The sequence below is a fragment of the Haliaeetus albicilla genome, chromosome 12 (genome assembly GCF_947461875.1).
Source record: "Haliaeetus albicilla chromosome 12, bHalAlb1.1, whole genome shotgun sequence".
Taxonomy (NCBI): domain Eukaryota; kingdom Metazoa; phylum Chordata; class Aves; order Accipitriformes; family Accipitridae; genus Haliaeetus; species Haliaeetus albicilla.
This window is the reverse complement of record NC_091494.1, coordinates 29,280,808-29,298,953: the sequence shown is the minus strand read 5'-3', so window position 1 is coordinate 29,298,953 and position 18,146 is coordinate 29,280,808. Positions and strand designations below refer to the sequence as shown.

General features: G+C 39.6%; 1 protein-coding gene across 1 annotated transcript in view; it reads right to left on the bottom strand.

Annotated features, from left to right (window-relative positions):
* Positions 1–18,146, bottom strand: part of GLP2R (glucagon like peptide 2 receptor) — a 60,161-nt gene that overhangs the window by 20,719 nt on the left and 21,296 nt on the right. Inside the window, 6 exon segments of the mRNA XM_069797642.1 lie at positions 3,324–3,483; positions 4,420–4,576; positions 4,820–4,926; positions 8,634–8,755; positions 10,846–10,950; positions 17,646–17,754. Coding sequence (XP_069653743.1) covers positions 3,324–3,483; positions 4,420–4,576; positions 4,820–4,926; positions 8,634–8,755; positions 10,846–10,950; positions 17,646–17,754 — 760 coding nt within the window.

The window sequence follows — 18,146 nt, the reverse complement described above, 5'->3', positions numbered from 1 at the left end:
ATGGCATGAGGATGAAAAAATTAAGAATTCTCTTTTAATCACATGGAGCTTGACTTCATAGTTAAATAATCAGGAAAGTGTTAATTTTGTTAATATTAACTACTCGATTTCCCTGTAAACATAAATAAGTTGGTCTGGAATACTTGGGACTCATCATTGACTGTGCAGAGAAGGGTACAGGGATATATTTTAGCTTCTTTTTTATCAAGATTCTTTACCCTGAGAAACTAGACTTGGTTTGGGACAAGAACAATTTTCTGAAACAATTCTAACCAGCAAATTTCTATCAAGGTACGAAAATGCAATTATTTGAATAGTCCAGTTTCTGTTTTGTATTTGTCCTGACAAAATATTACCCTCCACAGAGATGTTGCAATATGTACCTAGATTAGTCACCATATCTGAGCTGTAATATACTGGTATATATGTACATGTCCTTCTCAGCTTAAATGTGTGAGTGGTTTTGGTGAAAAAAGATTTCATACGTGGAATTTCACATCTGCCTTGGAACCTGAAAGAACTGCATTTGAGTATCTAGTATTGCCTTTGAGGTACCATGTTGCAGATTATCGATGACTAGTTTGTTTAGGCTTTCCTTATCTCTTCTTCATAGGTACTGATTTCCAATAAATTACTATGTTAACTTGATGAAGTTAAACTTCAACTTGACTTGAAGGTCAATGCTTCTGTTTCAGATGAGAAAAAAACCCAACTGTTTTTTTTCCAAGTATTCAATAAAACATGCCTTTCCCTATTGTACATGCTTCCTCAGTTAAAAGCAATGATTTTCCCTGAAGCTCCTTTCTGATCTGATATCAAAATGTCAGGTTATGCTATACAATGAAATAATTTTGGTTTAAAAAATAGATCAACCTTTTTGTTTTAAACATGAGAATTGAAACCTTCCAAAGGTTACAGCACTTGCTTTGTATGCATGGACTGACATTTCTGAAAACATGTGTGTTTCCATTGCAAACACCTCTATCTAATCCTTGTTCTGTACTCTCAGCTCTTTCCGTATTATTAAATTGTTGTCATGTTGATCAGTAGCGAAGGCTCTGCATTTATCATCAGGGCCTCAGAACTCCTCAGTTTCTCATGAGCCTAGACTAAAACAACCTGAATTTCTTAACCTCTGGAGATATGCTAGTTTTTATCTGGTCTTTAAAGAACCAAGAGGTGTGAGGTGCTAAACAGTCTGTTAGAGGTTTTCTATTGTTACAGGAAGCTAAATAAAATCTTGGTTTGGATTTAAAACTGTAAAACAAGAGGAAAAGAGCATAGGTGTTCTTACCTTTAACAAAAGGAAAAAATATCAACTATGAGTTTTACATTCACTTGTAACTGACTTAATACTCCAAAATTAAATGTGTCACTGAAAAAATTACTGGGTCTGAGTACTTTTTTATTGATCTGTGATAACAAAATTACACAATGCACAAAGTGAAGCAATCTGTTGTACTGACATCTTCAGAACAATACATACAATACTGTCTCATGCATATTCAAAATCTGCTTCAAATGCTATAAGAGGCAGAAGTCAGATATCTTTTAATCTTGTCAGTAGTAGTAAACACAAGCCATTTCTATAAAAGAGAGTTAAGGTTTCTGGGTTCTTCAGTGGACCTTTATTCTTTCAGACCAGATAGTTTTGCCCTAAATTAAGTTATCTTGTGTACTTCAACAGGGTTTTATATCACACTTTTGAAACTTTTTTGCTCAGGTTTCCCCCATGTGGTATTTTAGATGTTGAAGTCCTGTTTCAGATCTTGCTTTAAGCATTGACATTTTTCTACAGCAATGGTTCTTCGTTAATAAATTAATACAGTCATATTAGAAAAGCATGAAAAATTACCTCATCTGAAATTCATTTAGTTCTCAAAATTTCTCCAGTAGGCTTTTTTTTTTTAGGTGCTATCCAATTCCCATTTAAAATTCAAGAGGTAAGGTAGATGTCAAAGAGAATTAAAGTGAACTGTCTTCATTCCCTGTGATCGTTACAGAGCCTGGTACAACTTTTAGACAACTAAAACTGAATGACATGAATTACTGTCAAATTGACAGGGAATTTGCCACAGCCTCGATAACAATAACCAAAAATTTCCTTTAAACATGTAAATATTGTAGCATTCCAACTGTAATGTTTATAATTTCAATCTCAGCTGCCATTTGCTTCAGCTATTTATGTTTGAGTTTAAACACCTCTTTAAAATCATACCTCATCCTTGGTAGATAATTTTAGCACAGTGCAGCACAGCAAATGTGGAATAATATATTTACAACTACATAATCATCCACCACAATAAAATCCTTCTAAAAATCACTTTTCCTTTTTTTTTTTTTTTAAGTGGGCTATACACTACAGTCCCACAGTCCTGGATACACAATTTTATATTTGACAATATAGTTCAGTAGACATAGATGTGGTGATAGTGAACCAGCTTGTAAAACCATACATTGATAAAAGTTTTACAGTCAGAAGTTCTTATGACCATCCACCTTATCCTCCTCCTTAACTCAGGCCACTGGGTTTGAATCAATAAGTCATAGAATCATAGAATCATTTAGGTTGGAAAAGACCTTCAAGATCAAGTCTTGCAACAAACCTACATGCTGTCTAAGAGTACATTTCTTATCTTCATTTAAAACCTCCAAAGGCCTCCAAGTTGTACAGGTAGCTTTTGGATGATTATTGGAAATTGGGAAACCTTGATTTTCTCCTTTGTCCAGGCAAGATGCAGAATTATGCTGAGTAAGCAATAAACATATTGTCAGATTACATGACATAATCTACACAAAATTGTTCAAGTGCGTGTAACTAAATTTGCATTGTCTTTATTCCATGTAAAATGCCTGAAATACAGGACCTGAATAATGCAATGTTTCAGATTGTTCTCTAACTTAAAACACACTTTAGAACTTTAAGGTGAGCTAGGAAGGTGAACATAAAAAAGAAAATTGTTAATGTTTAGACATCTTTGCTATGTAGGTGCTCTATTACAAAGGAAGAAAATGAAGTGGCTGATAGTACCATAGTATTCAGTGGTGACAGAAAATACAGCCAAATACAGTCAAATTTCTTCTTGTTCCATCCACTAGGCTACTGTTTTCTTATTAAACAATTCACCCATTTCCTGTATCTGCAGGTCAAGCTGAACTGCAATGAATGTATCACTGCTGGTATACCTTTATTGACAATTGCTGACTTCAAAACAAAGAAACAAAAAAGAGTTCAGATTTTTTCTTTCATCATTACAAACTATCCACCACTGACTCAAAAAAGTACCACAGAATCAAGAACTTGCAAATTATTATGTACTTACCCCATCCTATCACAATATATGTCTGTAGCAGTCGTCTTTCAGAAAGTACAGCAGTTATCAGTAACGTATGCAGATAAATTCCTTCTACTAATAGCCAAAAATAATTTGCCCCAACAAAGTAATGCATGAAAAACTGTGCAGTCCTGCAAATGATTACAATCTGTAGAAATGAGAGACCAGGGATCATTGTTAATATATAAAAGCTCTGACAAATTCTGGTTTTCTCTTGTTACTTTAGCAACCATTTTGAAACTAGCACATGATCGTGATATAACTGTGGTTCAGTGACATACCTCACAAGACTCTCCTTGCTGCTTGGAATAGACTGGTGGGGAGTGCAACTATTTAAAGGATTCTACATTATCGGAGAGTTTGAGTGGAGGTGACAAGTAGGAAAAGACAGTGACAGTGTAGGCTAGGGTATGTGTTCTTTGTCATGATCTGCACATTAGAATTTTTACTGATGAGCTATTAAAATAACAGTCACCATTAACATCTTGCAGGTAATTTTGCTTGTTGACATGGACAAACTATATTCATACACCATCAGGCAAGTATAATTTATCCACAATAGTTGCAAATGAGAGATATTTTCATTCCATTATCTAAACAAGTATAAGAAAATTACATTTTCCTAGTACAGAAAAGTCTTTAAACTATTTTTTCTTAGTGCTTTTTCACAGCAAATACATTGTTTGATAACATTATCTTAAAAGCAAGATTTGTGTGCATTGCAATGTGCTATGCATAACAAGAGTGAATAAATATAGTGTTATATAAGTGCCAAAAAAATGTGTCTATTTCTTCCTAAAAACTACAAGTGTAAGTTGTTTTGCTTAATTGGATGTTTCTAAATATAACTATTGATTATTTTATTGTTTCTATACAAGGCTTCATATAAAATCAATCTATTACAATTTATCAATTCAGAAATTTTTTCTTGATTACCCCAAGCTTTATCAGCAAAATTTCAGCATTCAAAGCTCAACTAACAAACACCTCAAAACTTGCTGCTGTATAGCAAACTTTCGAAACCTGTAACTGTTACGGCCCCTAGCAGCACACATTTACTATTAGCAATGAACTAACAAGTTACCTCAGGACTGAGGTATAATATCCATCCAGTTTCATCATTTGGTGTTTTGGAGTAAATGTTGTAGTATACACTGTCTTTTATAAGAACTGCTGTGGCGCGCAAGATAAAAGATGCAAATAAATTCATATGGATGTAGTTTCTTGTGCAGTGAAGTTTTCTGTGGGAGAAAAAATAATGTATGAATCCCCTGGAATATATATAATTTGCAGAAATAAAAAAAAATAGTTGTATTCATATTGTTGCTGCCAATGGATTTTGCTTAGGAATTGCTTTTATAATGCTTATTAGGAAAATACAAGTTATTTACATCGGAAGCTAAGCAATAAAATCAATTACATGAAAAGAAGAATGTATATACTGAGGTCTGTACTTTTAAAATGCAACAGAAATTTGTACTAACCTGAGTGAAGAAAGTATAAGGAGAGCTAATACAAGTGAGATGAGAGAAAAATAATATCCTATAGTGTACAACAGCTGTAATGTGGTAAGTAACTTATGTTCTTCTTCCTAGGAACAAAGAAGAAAAATGTGTTATACATTCAGGTGTTGAAGATTAACCTAAAAATGTGAAATGATCTGTTTCTTTCTATGCAAGATGTTCTTTGTATGTATATTAAGCTGACAGTCTAAAGACACTTAATCATTTGTATCAGAAAACAGCTAGCATTCTTTAATCAAGGACATCCTGGAGTAATTGGGCCTTGAAGAACCTCAAAGAAGAATTAAAAGACAGATAAGAAGGAAACATCCCACCCTAGAAGGCGCTGAAAGTTGAGTAATTGATAATGGGCATGAAGTCAGTGGACATCTGCGGTAATGGGGAAAGGTAGAGTCAGCAGGGGGACATCACGACCACCGACTCAATTCAAGACCTAGAAGACTTATTCCTTGCCACTCCTTGAGCATGCGCTGTAGAATAACAGAACACTGTACTTTTAACATGAAGTGGAGAAAACCTTAGCCAAATAGATAAGGTGGCAGATAAGTGACTACCAATAAAGATTTGGGGGAAGGACTTTGGAAACTGAGTGGGTGAATCTAAAACTGTATAAATTGCTTGCTTGTTTAACTCCAGGGTGTGCTAGCTTTGTGGAATTACCACCCAGCACCCATCTTTGCACAGATATGAAATAAATAATGTCTCTCCTGAGTGTGTGATTATTGTTTTGTTGCACACCAGGTGATGAATCTGCTTTTCAGACAACACGGGCAAGTGGGCAGAACACAAACACAGCTCAGAAACTTTTGAGTCCAACTTCTTTGTGTTGCAAGGTAGCCAGGGGAGGTTTCTTATGCCTTCTCCCTGCACTGCCTCATGAAATTATTGCATGATAGAGACAGTTGCAGACAGCCTTAGTTTCTTTTTAAATTCGAAGGTACTCACGATCTCATTTCCAGATCGCTCCTGCACAAACACCATTCGTAGTCTGATTTACAGCTAATCATTGCCATGATTACATGCACCAAATGGATCCTGGTGGTTTAATGATTGCAGAGATCGACTCACTCAACCTGTACACACAAGTGCAATTACTATGTGCGTGGCCTGGGGACACAGTTACACATCAGTTGTGTCTGTGCAGTTTTGAGAGTCAGCTCTATGTCGAGTGATTGAAATAGAATGACTTCTACCATGAGTTCAAAGAAAAATATCAAAATTATTAAATTAGAATGGTCTAGAATGTCTTTGAATGATGGATAAGACCTCGGAGGAGGGAGGCACTCACGCTTTCTTTCCACTTTGCTTCATTTAACGTTTCTTCTTGCTAAGTTTTTCCATTTAGCTGCTTATGTCTACCTCTCATCTCTTCATATTGCTTTTCTAGCTCAAGAAATGCTTCTTTGCAGAGGGGACATAGAAATACAGCATATGTGACTTTCATAATCCATATTTGGCCTGCAAAGATTTTCTTGGAACCTGTGTCTTTTCCTCAGTGATTTTGCTGGTTTTGTTGTGAACTGTCTTACTGCTCAGCACCAGGGATTTTAGCACTGTCTCCCTGCCAGTAGTTGTCTCTAATCAATTTATGCTAATGAGTACTCTCTGGATAGCATGGGTGAGCTGTGCCTGCTGGTAAAAACTGTCTTGGAGAGGGTGAAAGTGCCCAGGGAGAGCAGTGTGGGTGCAGGAGATTCCTGTAGCACAGCCATTAGTCACTCTGCACCATGAAAACATTCAAACAGGCATGAACCTAATAAAGAGCATGAGTTATCATCCTGGTTGTACCAGTTTTGCAACAGCAAAGCCAATGAAGTCAAGCTGACTCCTCCAATGTGTGCAGATACTAGCTCTGGGTTATTTCTAACATCTTGGGGTTTTCCACTAAATGTAACAAACAGGTACAAAACCACATGTAGTGTTGGTAGGAAAGCTGGTTAAGCTTTCAGAGAAATCATCTGCTGTGACACAAACTGAATTAATGTGTCTCCCACCCACAAGTTTGCCATCCAGAATGGACACCAAACCATGGAAAACTCTCAGTACTTATGGATATTTATCACACTTGTATAAATAAACTGTAAGTTTGGAAGTTCAGGTACTCACTATATAAAGAGTTTAGTAAAAACTTTGTAGTACATGGGGTTCCTGAACTAATAGTGTTGTCCCACAAATGAGCTTCGTTTACCTGGTGTGCAAGCCAATAACACACAGAGTCGAGGTATTTTCAGATTAGTTTCATTGATGTGCATGAATGGTGCCTGTCTCAAGACAGCACACCCTTGCCTCAAAAATCCTCACATTTATACACTTAACTAATACATATTCATTGTTATTTTCCTTAATGATTGGTTCTTTCTTCTTCACCCCTCATGTAAGTTAGACTCTGTCTTCTTCCTTCATTGTCTTCTTTTGAGCAGGTGATATCATTTGAGTAGGTGGTCAATGAGTTGGTGATTGCAATCTCCCGCTGTAGGAATTACCTTTTACCTACTTCTTCCCTAATCTTGGCAGTTCCAAGTGGTTCTTCAAGGTATATTGACCAGACCATAATCCATTACCTTTTCTGACATAAACATAAAGCCCCATTGTCTAGTAGTTAGTTCCTAAACCCTAAATCATGTCTAGTTATTGTTTCCCTGTTTTAAATATTAACTGATGGGGGCTGTACACAGGACTTTAGCAGCTCCCTGGTTATTTCAATCATATTATACATATTATTTGATAATAACAGTGTTTAATAAAGTAATCCATAAAGTAATGTTACTCAATTAAGTAATGAACAGTGCTCACCCAAAAAAGTACTAAAAAGTAAAAAATAATCAACAGTAATAGTGCTTGCCTAAGAGACTTAATTTTGACATCAGCTAAGCTGAACTCTATGGCAAAAGAAGTAACAAGAAGCTGAAACCAGATAAGCTGCATGCTTTACTGTTATCTGAAACTCTGCTGCATTCATTGCAATTCATTGCTCAGTTTTGCAAGCAGGGAAGAGGATCAGATCCCTGTTTCACTGCTTGAACTGTCCCTTACGTCAAACGTAATTCAGGTGGTGGAAACGAGCTTGCTCGGTTGCAAACTGCCTTCTCACAGAGAACACGAGCCAGGCTGCTTTGCAGACACAGAGCGAGAGCGAGCGATTCCCAGCTTCACAAACCAAAGCTGATCAGTAATTGTTTTCATTTTATCTTCAGTACAAAGAGCTGAGCGCTGTCGAGTTGAAAGTATCTAGATTGCTCTTTATTCAGCTCAGGAGAGCCATTCCCTCCTGCTGATAAAAACCAACGCTTGGGCTGCATGCTGTATCAGGCCAGGAAAGATTGTACTTGCATTATGATGAATCCTTCAGTTTGTGACTAGCTAAATATGAAAGGACCAGTTAACTGCTCATTAAATGCTAAAAGGCTCAGGAAGCAGCAGGGAATTAAGTTGTCCGGTCTTAGCAGACTACAGCGATTTGGGGCAGAAGATGGGATGCTTTGGATTTAAATTATTCGCTTGTCAAGTTACAGTCTTTTTCAATTTTATTAGGAGAAATTCAGCACGTGTGAACACTGGACTCTGAACAGAAAATAATTTGTGGCATCTAAAGCAGGAATCCCCCTCCTTAATCTTTCCTCCTCTGCTTCTTCTAAATAAAATAACAGGTTTCCATTTGGTAATCTAAATGAAATCTAAACATCTTGTGCAGGTATTCAGTGGAAATGTTTTATCAGTTACTCAAGAAGGGATTACAAAGATTAAAGTATTAAACCATAATATAAAACATACTTACTTTTTTTTTTAAATTATTTTTCTTAAAACATTCTGAAATATCACGCCAAATGTCTGTGGAGTTTTCCTCTGTTTGCCAAGTCCCTTCATCCAAGCAGACTCTGTATACATTTCCTACACTTCCTGAAAGTAAACAGAGGTTTAGTCTGAAAGGTCAGAATAAAGATTTCATTTATCATACACATTTTAAATATTTCTCCCTTACACCACAGCAATAGACACCACACCACCCCCACCCAAAAAAAGGAATAAAAAACCCTTTTCTTTTGTCTTTGACAATGTATTTTTCATATTTACATAGGACAAAGTAGGAATGTAATCTAGCAGAAATAAACTCCCAGAATGTACCTGGTATTTACAAAAAATACATAGTTACTACATCCAGAAGAGAAACCTACCTCTCACTTTATTCCTTTTTTCCTCAGTAAGCTCATAAGTCCATCAAGTATGGATAGCATATTGCCCAGGCTGTGCATTCAAAATTGTAGGAGGAAGAGTATGGTTTGACTAGGGAATGATCTTTCTCTGAAACACCTGTGGCTGGTGTTCTATTTACGTGTTTTGGGGCCCAATCAGCAGGTGGTGAACCAGTGAAGCTTTCTTGGCTTTCACTGAATTGTCCTAGGACCCTGGTTGATGTTTGTTTGATGTTGTCCTCAACAGCTGCTTTCCATTTATTTCTAATCAGACCTGAGCTTTTGCATTCATTTTTTAATTAGAAAGTGTTTAAGGGTTGCAGCAACAGCCAGAATATCCCATTTCACTCTGGATAACTGGAAATGAGAGAACTACTTTGGGAGCATAGTTTGCTGTGATGAAGCAGGAGCTCTGTGTGGAGACTAGACTCTGAAAAAAATCTGAAGGCATCTATGAAATGTGATCAGAAGTCTCATTTCTAGACTACCCTAATTTTTCAGTGCTCAGGCTTGGCAATGATGACAAACCACAATAAATTTACCTTAAGCTTCCAAGCATTTCTGGTTCAAGTCCATCAGTGTCCCAGAACAGACACAGCTATGCCTTGGAAATGGGACCAGCAATGGAAACGGGGGTCACAAGCAACCCTAACCTCAGTCCCACAAAATCTCTAGGACAAACAGGCAGCTGAATTGTCTCTAATGCCTCTTCTCCTAAAGTGCTGTGGCATGGATGAGAATGCCAGATGATGCTGTATCAGAACAGCCCCACTGTGTTCCCCACTGTGAACACAATTAAAAGCTTCATAACCTGGTGCAAAGTCTTACATCTTGCTTTTGTAGAAATTTAGACAGAAAAAGAGAAAAAAAGAGTCTCCATTACATAGAGGGAAGGAAGATGCTTTTATGTTTATTATGAAGAGCTGAATTTGTTCTAAATGGCTGGCAGAAGGAGTTGTTTGGGAGACTAGATACAAGCTGGATCTCTTTCTGTTTAGCAGCACAAAAAAGGACAAATTATGACATTACAGAACAAACAATGTGTTGGGTGGGCTGGAGAAAGCTAGGGTAAGAAGCCTGTAGTAGTCTCCCATAAACTAAAGGACTTGGACACAATTGGTCCTTCCAAGTGGTATTAGAAATGCAGCTAAGAAAGCCACATGTAGCTAAGAATGGTTGTGTAGCAGGATTCAGAAATGCTAGGCTGTGGTGGTAGGAATGTCCTTTCTTTAGGAGAAAGGGAATGTTGTTTGCTTTTAGACAGTTTTGCTCCTGCAGATGTTACTCTTTTTCCTTTCTTGAGAGCCTTTCTGCTTCACTCCCTCCAGGAAAAGGCTGCTTGGAAAATCCTGTTTTTTCACCACACCACTTGCTGGTGGTGCAGTATGTCCTACTGGAGGGCTGACTGTTTGGACTGCTCCTTTGTTTGGCTATTCCAGTTTTCTGGGACAGTCCTTCAAGCCTGGGGTCACTGGGGACCCCAGAGGTTGAACTTCAGAACCTGAACCCCAAATCTGTTACTGCCAATAAAGGCCTTGCAGTACGGTTACAAGATCTTGGAAATGCTGCTTTATAGCAGACAATATGGAGCTGTAACAAGCACAGATGGAGAAAAAGAGTAAATAATTAGATATTGACAACAATTTTGTGCCTCAATTCAGAAAAGAGGTGAAAAGAGCTGAGACAAGAAAGCCCTCAGACACTTCAAAAGACACTGGGACAAGAGAGACTAGCACCATCTGTCCTTTAGCTGGATTCCCAGCATAAACTTGAAAAGAAGTTACCATTTCTCATTACCATTTTCCAACCATGGCAAATATGAAGGACAAGGAACGGAGACATTTCCTGGGGGTGAGTAAGGCCAGCAAACAAACCGATCAAATGTCCCGTTGCAATGTATTCCTGGGGAGAGAAGCAAATAGAAGTTTTACAAAAAGTTGTTCAGGCAATGGACAATCGTGAAAACCATTGTATGCTGTTCCAGGTAACCTGCGAGCTATTCCAGAGTATTTACAAGATATGGCAGATAAACTTTGTGCATTCACTGTGCAATGCTTAGTGCACAGTGCAGAAATGGCTGCTACCATTCTTCCTGATCTACACAACAGCAGCAGTTTTTACATGCTTCGTAACGAGATAAGTGTATTGCTCAAAATCATCCTGAGGCCTCTGTTGTCCAAATGTAACAGACAGATTCCAGCCACACTCTCGCTCACTGTTTTTGGTACACGCTGCAGACTCTTTTTGCTGGTAAATGGAGGATATTCCACCTTTCATGACCCCTGTGACATAGGTTCTCAGCTCAGACCACTGCCAGCTTCTCAGATAGTGAGTCCTCTTAGTCTTTGGGTAATAGAGGTTAGGGAGCTGGTAATGTCTCAGATTAAGTTTTAAGCTTCACAGGTATCACATCACTCACAGGACTTAAGGTTAAGATAAAACATTTGATAATGCAGAACTGAAATTGCGCAATCAGGTTACAGTAAGATAACATAAAATGCATTAAAAGCCATTAGTGCACTAGTGTCTTGGTCAGTTTCTGTCTTTCTTCTAGGATAAGCTGAACTTCTCTTGTCTTAACTGGAAAGGTTTTTCCAGTCCAAAGCTAGAAGAGCATCTCCTGCTGTTTTCCATAATACTTAGCAATACTTCGAGAAGCTTGTATTGGAAGAAGAATACAGGGAGCAACAAAGATAGCTGTGTGCTCTTACCAGCATCTTTTTGGGGTGCTTCTGCTAAAATACAGAGCACAGTATGTGCATTCTTAGTAATTCCCTTGTTCCTTTGAGGCTGAACATCTGTGGCCCCATCTGCCTTATGACCTGTCTAGCTGTTAACATTTATATCTGCATTTTTATTGTTCCTTTCCCTGATACCTGACCAAGGTTTGTTCATGTGTGGCTTGGGTAGGCTGCCAGGAGAAAAATAATTTCTTCTCCTTTTCATGAAAGCTGGAGTTCCGAGTTCCTGTAGTTCTCCTGATCACTTGCTACAAACTACTGCCCTCTAATATCTTGCCATGTGTCACTGCTTTTGGCCTCCTGGGTCATCTGGCTTAGTTCTAATTGCCAACAAAAGCCACCATTCTCTGCCTTCCCACCATAATACATTCTTCTTTTGCATCATGCTAAGGGTTTCTGCACACCAGGTTTTCACCACAGGTCATTGATCCCTAGCTTCTCACTACTGTTTCTCTTTCTTTCTTGTCAGCTTTAGTTGTAAGCTATCCTGCAGGTGTACTGGCTGGGCTGATCTGTGCTTTGCTTCCCTTGCTTTACAGAAAAACTTTGTCCCCTCTGCAATCCTCATCATTCTGTCTTCTTGCCTCTCTGAATGTAGTCGCATAGCCTGTAATTTTTGGCAGCTTCTTTGTCTGACCTTTCTGTGTTTTCTCTTTCCTTAATTGCTACAGCCAAAGTAAGCAGAAAAAGAGAAGAGAGGAGAGGAGAGGAGAGGAGAGGAGAGGAGAGGAGAGGAGAGGAGAGGAGAGGAGAGGAAAGGAAATGTCAAAGGACAACAAAAAGCAAAACTCTGGGTGAGAGTTCATACTCTTCTTGGTACTTGTGTCCTACTACTAGAAAGCACATGCCTAGGGATGATCAGGCATTCTAGAAGGTGGATTTTACTGAACCTAAGAGTAAATCAGCTTTGTTAGCATACTGACCATACATGCTGTTCTGATGACCCCTGTGTCACAAATACACCTTTCTTTCTGAGAAAGTCTGCTTAACATTTCTACTGCATATCTTCATTAGTACTTTTCTGACTTCTGGTCATTCATCTTTGAAACCTTGAAGTCAGATAAAGATTTACACAACACAGAAGGAAAACATATAATTAGATTGTTGGCATCTAGCAACAAGTAGTATTTTATCATGACATAAAAATCTAGCATGATGAAGTGGACAATGAAGAACTAGATAACTGAATGCTTCAGCTGAGTGACCCTGACCCTTCCTGCATGTTCTCTTGGTACAGTGACTCTCCTACATGGTAACATCCTCCATGGTAACCAGAACAGTTAGTTGCTTGCTTCCAAGGGAACAAATCCAAAACCTTCCTACCTGGGGTTTTTGGAGACCTGAGACAGCCCAGATACAACACACTTCTGGCAGACATTTCATTATGTGTTCAAATTGACACTGTGTTGTACTAGAAGCATAATAGTTTTGACAGAGTTAACTGCCTGTGTTTCCTGCCTCAAACTGCTTAGGACTCAGAAATGATGTGCCATCCATGCAAGTCCCTAAACTATAGAGTTTCCCAGATTCTAAGTTCTCAGCATGGAAATGGATACTGGAAGAACTGGCTTTAAATATTGTTGATGTTTTTCCCCTTTGCATAGTAATGGCTAGAAAACTCCAGGACATTATTCATATAATCTTTATTACCCTCTTGTAAGTTGGTGGAAGCTGAATCCAGAACCTCCATGTCCCCAGAGACTGGAAAGCACAAGTTCCACACCCCAGATTACTTCTGTTTTCATCCAGTGCTTGTCCATAAAAAAATATGTAAACATCACAAAGAACTGGGACTGGAACTCCTATTTTCCCCTTACTGCTGTCACTGCTGGATACATAGTGGGTCAACCTGAACAAGGGTAATCCTATCTCCTTCAGCACCACTAGTGGCCCAGTGGTTAGCATGCTTTCCTGAAACACCATAGAATCATAGAACAGCCCAGGTTGGAAGGGACCTCGAAAGATCATCTAGTCCCACCTTTCATGGGAAAGGGAGCCTAGCTGAGATTATCTAGCACCCTGTTCAATTACATCTTGAAAACCTCCAATGATGGGGACTCCACCACATCCTTGGGGAGGTGTCCTAGTTTCAGCTGGGATGGAGTTAGTTGTCTTCCTAGTAGCTGGTACAGTGCTATGTTTTTGAGTTAGGTATGAGAAGAATGTTGATAACACTGATGTTTTCAGTTGTTGCTAAGTAATGTTTAGTCTAAAGTCAAGGATTTTTCAGCTTCTGATGCCCAGCCAGCAGGAAAGCTGGAGGGGCACAAGAAGTTGGCACAGGACACAGCCAGGGCACCTGACCCAAACTGGCCAATGGGGTATTCCATACCATGTGACGTCACATCGAGTATATAAACTGGGGGAGTGAGGGCAGGGGGAATCGCTGCTCAGGGACTAAGTGGTCATCGATCGGCATGTGGTGAGCAATTGCACTGCGCATCATCTGTATATTCCAATCCTTTTATTATTACTGTTGTCATTTTATTAGTGTTATCATTATCATTATTAGTTTCTTCTTTTCTGTTCTATTAAACCATTCTTATCTCAACCCACCAGTTTTACTTCTTTTCCCGATTTTCTCCGCCCTCCCACTGGGGGGCAGGGAGTGAGTGAGCAGCTACATGGTGCTTAGTTGCTGGCTGGGGTTAAACCATGACAGGAGGTTGTTACAGTGAATGATTGTTCTCACTGTAAAAAATGTCTTTCTTATATCAAGGAGAAACCTCTCCTGGTTGCTCCCTGTCCTCTCCATGTGGCTTTTTGTGAAGAGAGAGCCTCCATCCTCTTTGTAGCTGCCTTTTACTTTGATGAGGTCCCCCCTGCACCTTCTGTTCTCCAGGGAGAAAAGACCTAACTCCTTCAGTCTTTCCTCACAGGACAGGTTGTTCAGCCCTTCGATCATCTCCATGGCCCTCCTTTGGACCCTCTTCAGTCTGTCTGCATCTTTCTTGAGTTGCGGGGACCAGAACTGGACACAGTACTCCACATGCAGCCTGACAAGTGCTGAGTGGAGTTGGATGATCACTTCTCTATCTCTGCTAGTAATGCCCCTGAGGATGTAGCCCAGGATCTGATTTGGTTTTGCTGAGGCAGCAGTGCACTGCTGACTTATGTTCAGCTTGTTGTCCACGAGGACCCCCAAATCCCTTTCATCCAGGCTGCTCCCCAGCCACACAGATCCTAGCCTGTACTGAGCTCTTTTGTTCTGTCTTTGTTATACTTCATATGGTTCTTGCTAGCCCACTCTTCCAGCCTGACCAGGTGTCTCTGTAAGATGGCTTTGCCTTCTGATGTGTCTACCTCACCACACACTTCGGTGTCATCAGCAAACTTGGTGAGGGTTTTTTCAATGCCATTGTGCCCAAATCATTTATGAAGATGTTGAACAGCGTGGGGCTCAGTATTGATCCTTGGGGGACCCCACTTGCAACAGGCTGCCAGCCTGAGTCAAAACCATTTTTCACCACTGTTTGAGTGTGGCCTGTTAGCCAGTTTGCTACCCATTTTGCAACCCTCCATCCAATCTGTACCTTGCCAGCTTGTCCAGGAGAAGGCTGTGGGAAGCAGTTTCAAATGCTTTGCCAAAGTCCAAGTAAACAACATCCACTGATCTCCCCATGTTGACAGCAGATGTTACCTTGTTGTAGAAGGTGATCAGGTTAGTCAGGCATGATTTGCTTGATTTGCTTGATTTGCTTTTGGTAAATCCTTGCTGGCTTTTCCCAATCACCTGCTTCATTTGGTTAGGAACAGTTTCTAGGAGGACTTGTTCCATCACTTTCCCAAGGATTGAAGTAATACTAATGGGCCTGTAGTTTCCTGGCTCCTCCTTTGTTAGTGACTAGTTTCCCTGCCCTGTTTAGTAATGACCCTATGTCTTCTCTGTGCATCTGCTCATGTACTTTGTTGTTCTTGACATCTTTGGACAATTTCAGTTCTAGATGAGCCTTAGGTCCTGACTGCATCTCTGCATGCCCTAGCAAAGTTCTGGTAGTCCTTGATGGGTATTTGGCTGCCTTTGCACAGCTGGTGTGCTTCTTTTTTGCTTTTAAGCACACCTAAAATCTCAGGAACAATGAGTGGGCGTTACCTGCCCCACGTATACTGTGAAAGCTGAATGAGGTTCTTGATAGAGTTAGGGGTCAGAAATGAGAATGGGGTCTTGCTTTGTTTCCCCAGCTGTTACAGCGTCACAGCATAAGCTAAGGCAATTAGCTCATGCTGTTGCAGCTACCAGAGGCTCCAGCTGCCTCTGGAGCGTGTCAGTGATGAAGGCTGGACAGCATGAGGATTCATTCCTTTAGCATGCTGCCATGCCCAAACAGGACTGCTCATTTTCAGCAACTTCTAATTCATCTGAAAGAAGAAAAGGTCTGTTATTGAGTGTGATTACCAAAAACAGTTTCCTTGACTCACAGGGTATATCCTCCCTTTTGCTTTTCAAAGGCCTGTGAAAGTTAGAGATTTCTTTTTAAACTTTTAGGAAAAGTTTAAGGAACTTCAAAAGATAAAATATTACATAACATAGGCTTGAAAACCTCTCTTTTTTTTCTTTTTTTTCTGCTGTTTTAAATTCCCACACTAATGCTTTGCATCGATTTCCAACTTCCAAATGCATTTTGAAAGGTGAAAAATACACATATTGATCTTAATCAGACCATATGTTCTGGCTGATAAAGTTGCACACTACAATGTCATAAATGCAGCTTTCTACCACTGGCAAAGTGAGTCAGAGCTCATAATATCATCCTGGAGTCTCCCTGTGCAGCTGATGGGATGAGGTAGCCACCAAGCAGGATGGCCATGAGTGTATCACTTGCACACAGGAGCAGAGACCTGCCTATAGCCAGTGAGTACAAAACATAGAGCACAGTTTAACTCTGTGCTTGTTGACTATCTACCCTTGGTGACTGCAGTGACCTCTCTCCCAGCTACTTCTTGAACTTCTCCAACTACTCAAACCAAGCCTGTGTCATCCTTTCCTGAAGACAAACATCTAGCTGAGCAGAGTTTGTACTTTTAAGAGTGAAATAATTACAGATTATAAGCTCTCCTTTTGCCAAACAGCATAAAACTTAGAGCACTCAACTAGAGGTAGGAGGTATGGACTCAGTTCCTCCCTCTGCCACTTTTCAGGAGAAGACACTGTCCTCTGAAGCTATGCTGCTTTTCAGCCAAGAATCCAAAAGCCTTGGAGGCAGCAGAATAAATAAGGGACTTTAAGCCAATTGTTGTAAGTGCCAGGTGAACATGGGGCAATCTTGTCTCCGTGTCTTAGCTTATTAATCTGATGACTGCATCACAAAATGCAAAAGCAGTCCTGTGAGAAAAGACTAGCTCTCCAGCTGCCTTGACTATGCAGAAACCAGACTCTGTCTTGCCTCATGTGTTTTGGGTTCTTGTCTGCCATGTCTCAGTTTCTAAAGTATAGAAATGGGAGACATCTTCTTTTCCCTGGATGGTCTATTCTCGTGTGGTTGGCATAATTTCCAGGAATATGGGTTTGAATTCCTTCACCCTGAAACGGGAAGTGAAAACTGGTCTCCTTCACGGAAAGGACATGGTTCTTACCAATAATGGGTAGCAGCTACCTCCTGACCAGGCACTCAGTGCCACACCACAGTGGTAGCTCAGCACCAGCTCTTCAGTGGTTAATTTCTGTATATGATCTGGTTTTGCATATAGAAACCTAGTAAGTCTCAGGACAAAGAAAGCCACTAACTTCATGATGGCATTGTTCTACATTTAGAACTTATAAACAGACACACACTTCTGCAAAGCAAGTAAAAGAGTATTTGCATATTCATCAATGTTACTTAACACGTTGATTTATTGTGCTGTTTGTTTCCTTACCTGTATCTACCGTTGATTCTTGCAGCATTTTCAAGCATTCTTGTTTATATTTGTTCCATTCAGTAGTGGTTTTTTCCAGCACAGATCCTTTGGCCTGTGAGTGAAAATACTGAACGTGAGGAAAATTGGTTAGAACCTTGTGGTCTTTTAGTGGCAAGTTTCTTTCTATTAAAAGAAATTTAAGAGGAAAGGAGAGGAGAGAAGAGGAGAGACGAGAGGAGAATGGAGGAACGGTAGATAAGCAGGCAGGTAAAGACAGGTCCCTTCCTTCTCCAGGAATCTGTTAGTGAAATTTCTTCAGTTGCTGTCTTTGCCTAAGCAAGAAATGTATTGCCATGGTGCTATATTACCACAGAAATCTATTCAATTTATGTAAAGTCCCTTTTAAAAAATCCGCACAGCTATTTAATTGCTAGGGCTTGTGAGGGTGTATTTCATTCTCCATTGTAGAAAATGCGTGCTTATCTTCTCAAATTTTACACTTTCCAGGCTTTTTACAGT